Below are 5,084 nucleotides of genomic sequence, written 5' to 3'. Positions count from 1 at the left end.
GCCTCAGACAGCAATGTGTGTGTTCATGGGGGAGTGTCTGTCTAGCCTTTGATCATCATTCATTTTCCATTCTCCAGGCAGGGATTCTAGGCTGCCATGAGTTAGGGACTTGACATTATTCAGAGAAAACACCCTGTGTCAGACCAAACCAGAATAGGGAAGGGACGTGGACCAGCACTGACTCCACTCTCCATCTCTAGCAGCTGAGCATAGAGAGGAAGAAAGTCACTGTCCCTTGCTGTGCTGGTACCCTGGCTGCACTTCAGAGGTTCATACTTTAATAGCTTTGGCATCACCAGAGCTATCCATCACCAGCTTGTTTTCCTCTGAGTGCTGAACCATTCCTGCCTATGCTATTTGGAACAACATCTAATGATGCACCAGAGCAGCCACCTGGCAGCACTGCTGCCAAGAGACACAACAGCACGGGAATAGAAATGCACACAGGTCTGCACACTGGTGGTAGCCTCCACTGCCCAAAAAGCTCCCCCTCTCCAGACCTGCCTCACTCATCACAGACCAGTAAGATGTGCCCCATGGTCCTCCACACTATGAGAGGAAAGAGCACAGACTCCTAAGTCATTGCTCTTATGCAAAAGGAAAGCAGACCACACAGGAATTACTGATATTTTTATGAACACTTTGCTTGATTCAGTTTATCAAGCTATAGTGTTCTTCTGGAGGATTTGAAAAGTGCACCAAGGCAAAAAAGAGGTTGCTTTTGGCCCATGGGCATGTTCAGTTTAGTAAGATCAAAGCAGATGGACATAGGGCCGGGGATGTGCAATGTGACAGTGCTGCACTGCAGTAATAAGGCCTCACTGGGAGACTTGGAAAAAGACAGACTTGCACAGACTGAGGCAGTCCCATGACACTTTGGAAGAGTACCTGCATGGGTTCCAAGCTGACGTTTGCTCTTTTACTGGCTTCTGGATCATTCTTACAGCGACCAATTTCCCTGCTGTTTGGTACAGCCTACTCCCTCCTCCCAAAGCAACTTCATTCAGACCTCTCATGATCCAACAGAGCATCAGGGCACAAACAGCCACGGAGCCACAAGTCCAGTCTGGAAGAAGCTGAGCTGTGAAGCTGTCCTCACAAAAGCATCAGAGAAGCATAAAGAGTGGCCCCTCCAGAGAGGGAGACCATGTACAACATCTTATGCAGGTTTATCAGAGCAGCTCCATGTAGACATACTGTGGGGAAACAAGCAGCGTGACCCCTGCACAGTGAGAGTCGAACCTGCCCCCACAGGGGAAATGCAGAAAAGACAATCTGGATAAGTTCAGTGCAGAACTTGCCATTCCAAGACCAACCATCTCCTTCTGCCACCCAAGCTTGATGCATCCGTGCTGTAGGCCCTTCCAGATCTGTGAGGAAACAGTGATGTAGAAGGGACATGGGGCCAATCACCAACTCCATCCTTCTCGGCCCCTAGAAAAAAAAAAAAGTGTTGGAGGCATGAAGCAGGAGTGGGATACACAGATTGCAGTATTGGACAATCAAGCACCTGCACCACTAAAGCCTTACCCGTTTTGGGCTCACCCAGTGCTAGATGCTCTACTGGACCTGCCAGGACACAGCCACTCTTGTCTCCCAGTATAACAGCACCTTACCCGCACAGTGTGCCAGCTATCTGCTGAGGTAGCCAGGCTTCCACAGAAGGAACGTTACATGGTCCAAAGGCAGTCTGCTTGGAGCTAGGCAGCACCAGGCTCCTGCTCATGCTGAAGAAATGTTTTGAGATCAGGCAGTCGGAGAGAACCACCTTCAGGGCAGAAGCAGAACTGCAGTTCCAAGCTCTTTATGAGCACTCTTCCACCCCACAAAAAGCATGACTGCACATCTGGGGCTGGGGAAACCAAAGTGCCGCTGGGGAGATGCAGAAGCGGTGGCATAGGGAGCAACAGAACAGCCCAGGCGAGGAGAGGGACTGCTGACCTTTCAGATGCAAAATGGCAGCATGCCCACAACCCAGCGCTTTGGCTGGACTCTCCCAGGCCTGTTTCCAGCGCTCCACATCCCATCGAATCTCCCCCATGAACCTGTCTCACAGGCACCCCAGGCACATCTGCTCTACCACCTGCACAGCCATCCCACAGCACGACTGGCTGCAACTGCTGGAGGGAATAAAAAGACTACAGCCCTGTCAGCTGAGATACTGCTCTGACACTTGTGCTCCAGACCAGTTCCAGCTTATGTGGCAGGGCACTACAGGCAAAGAGCACTATTCAATGCTGTCCTGCAGTCAGGAGAAAACAGAGCACCCAGTACAACCTCATCACACACACCCACCCAATCTCCACACTGGACCAATAGGGCTGGGACCAGAGGTGATGTGCTCAGTCCCAGTTCTGCCACCTCCTGTACTCTGGGAGCATCCTGTCCATGACCCACGCTGCTGAGACACACTGACCCTGATCACACAAAGACAAGCACCTGTCATGGCTCCATAGCTCATGAGACTCATCACCACCTCACAAGCCTTGTGAAGTCCAAGACTGCCCCACATACAGTAACCTGGACTCCACCACAGCTCTGGTTCCTCCTGATACTCCTACCCCCATTTTTGCTGCCACTGGGAGACCTTGGAATGGGGACATCCAGTCCCACCATTAAGGTGGCAAAGGACCTCCACTACGTCTCAGCTCGGAGCATAGTTCATATCTTTCCTCTACTCTACAATAGACCCAGAAGTAACAGCTCCATGTAGAAACCTGGGGGCAGCTTTGTAAATCATCTCACCACCGTTAGTCTGGACACAGCACTCACTCTCAGCCCTTCGTGCTGCACAAGCCCCATCTAGGCCACTGTAGCAAACAGAATCCACTAATGCTCCCTTCAGGGCCTTGGCTCACTCAGGTAGGAAGTACCTGGGAATACAAACTTCCTTGTCAGCTTGAGACATGGCCAGGACCAGTCATTAACATAACTGCCTGAGGCAGAGCACAGGACCCTCAGTCCCAGCCCAGTTTATAACCCCGCTGAACAAAGTTCCCTCTAAAGCCATTGGAAGCAAGAAGAGAGATGACATTTAGAAGTTCTATAAAGAAAATCCCCTTTGTGTCTCCTGCCAGTCCAGCTCCTTTTTGCACTATTTCTTTTTCCCATACCTGGAAGGGAGAATTTTTCACTAGGACAAAATAGACTTTTGAAAATTGCTTATAAGAAAAACTCTACCCACTGTAAACTGTCCCACTGACACAGAGGGAATTTTGTCTCTACTCTGGTACAAACAGATAAACTGAATGCTGATAACTTGGACTGGTGCAAAGAGGCCCAGCACAGTCAGGAAGAACAATAGGAACCTCAAAGGCAACATAAAATTTTTGCAGTCAGTAGCCCGAAAACTAAAAAAAAGGAGTTTGGAGAACTGTGGCAGAACCCACCCTCTTCACAGAATGACCCTACCTTTCTGCAAGAAAGCCCCGAAGCCTCTACTTGGTTTTGGTCACTTTCAAAGAACAGCTGTCCATCCCATCCAACCAAACAATCCTGATGTCCAGAGGTCAAACTAACCTTTGCATTATAAATTATGAGGCAAAGACATTATCTGTGTTTTCAAAGTGTATTTGCAGATTTTGCTTTTACTGTTGCATCAGACTGAATACCAAATCCCACAGGACTCCACAAGAAGTAGAGTCACCATCCATGATCTGTGTTAACAACTTGCTGAGAACTAGATAGCTCAGAAACAACTATGTGCTACTTGGATGCTCTAGATAACATATAGAGCTAATTAAAGCCAAAGCAATTCTTTCTAAAAATTAGAAGTGACAAGTCTGTGACATTATCTATTAAGCTGATGATTTAATACAATCTTCTCTCTATACACCACTTCAATTACTTATGTTCCAAACCCTTAAACTTAAGCTGCACAGGCCCCACCAGCACCCACCCGGCCACCAGCAGCGCCCGCCCCCAGCAGTGGCACCCCCTTCCCCAACACAACCCCACAGAGCCATGACAGATAGGGTGCAGCCAAGGCAGAAAGCTTTTATTGTGGCCCGGCGGTCACTTGCTGCTGGTGTACTTGGTGACGGCCTTGGTGCCCTCGGAGACGGCGTGCTTGGCCAGCTCGCCAGGCAGCAGGAGCCGCACAGCCGTCTGCACCTCGCGGCTGGTGATGGTGGAGCGGTGGTTGTACTGGGCCAGGCGTGAGGCCTCTGAAGCCAGCCGCTCGAAGATGTCATTGACAAAGGAGTTCATGATGCTCATGGCCTTGGAGGAGATGCCGGTGTCAGGGTGCACCTGCGAAATGGCGATCAAGCACTGCGTCATACCACCATCACCAGGCAGTGGGGACCCAGCACTCCCAGAAAAAGGGCCCTCCTTCCCCTTCCCACCCCACCCCCCCGGTTCTCATGTTGCATGCCAGTTCCATTGGACTGAAGAGGTCCCTGTGGTACTGCATTGGCTGTGACACTGCACTGCCAGGAGCCTCTGCAAAGTCCACGGGGGAAACAAGCCTACAAGGAGTGTAAGTGCCCCGCTGCTCCAAGCTATGGCCGCCTCTCCAAAGTCTTTCTCCTCTCTCCAACATAGGCTGGCAAGTCTCAAAATCTCCAGAAATTATGAAGTTTTTAATATTTACTCATAGGGACGATGACAGGTATAACTGATTTCTCCTCATTTACTTCCTTATACAGAGCCATACAGTAGAGTTCATTCTGCCTATGAAACCCTTTCTGATCTAGATCCACCTCAACTCCTACTGAGAGATTTGTTGCCACACCCCATTTTAGACTCAGCTGGAGTTGTATACTGTCTCACTCATTTTTTTCATCTCACTAAAAAGTACATTTTCCTCTTTTCCTTTTTACAGAGTTAACATGCAGTGAGCAGAACTAACTTTACATGTGAAACAGTTCTTAACACTAGAGAAGCATTTACTCACTTGCTTCAGTACTTTGTAGATATAGACTGAATAGGTTTCCTTTCTCTTGGGCTTCCTCTTGGACTTCCTGTCTCCAGAAGCAGATCCAGAAGTGGAAGCATGACCACGCTTCTTCCCAGCCTCTGCACTCATCTCAGCCCCTTCCCCCAAGCAAGCTCTAACAGAGCAACCATGAGCTACCATGGGG

General features: G+C 49.5%; 1 protein-coding gene across 1 annotated transcript; it reads right to left on the bottom strand.

Annotated features, from left to right (window-relative positions):
- Window positions 1-3,973: 3,973 nt before the first annotated feature.
- On the bottom strand, window positions 3,974-5,084 carry H2BK1 (H2B.K variant histone 1). Its single transcript, XM_080579051.1, has 2 exons — window positions 4,898-5,084; window positions 3,974-4,251 (listed from the first exon to the last, which is right to left on the bottom strand). Exons 1-2 carry the CDS (start codon window positions 5,078-5,080, stop codon window positions 4,015-4,017), a joined length of 420 nt encoding a protein of 139 aa, XP_080435177.1. The 5' UTR covers window positions 5,081-5,084; the 3' UTR covers window positions 3,974-4,014.

Source organism: Anser brachyrhynchus, assembly GCF_964034855.1.
Source record: "Anser brachyrhynchus genome assembly, chromosome: 2".
NCBI classification, from domain to species: domain Eukaryota; kingdom Metazoa; phylum Chordata; class Aves; order Anseriformes; family Anatidae; genus Anser; species Anser brachyrhynchus.
The sequence above is the reverse complement of the archived record's forward strand: the minus strand, read 5'-3'. Positions and strand labels throughout refer to the sequence as shown.

Excerpts from the sequence above, each read along its gene's own strand:
- H2BK1 (XM_080579051.1), bottom strand. The coding sequence starts at position 5,080 with ATGGTAGCTCATGGTTGCTCTGTTAGAGCTTGCTTGGGGGAAGGGGCT. Across the intron at positions 4,252-4,897 it reads TCTACAAAGTACTGAAGCAA|GTGCACCCTGACACCGGCAT; the intron begins GTGAGTAAATGC and ends GCCATTTCGCAG.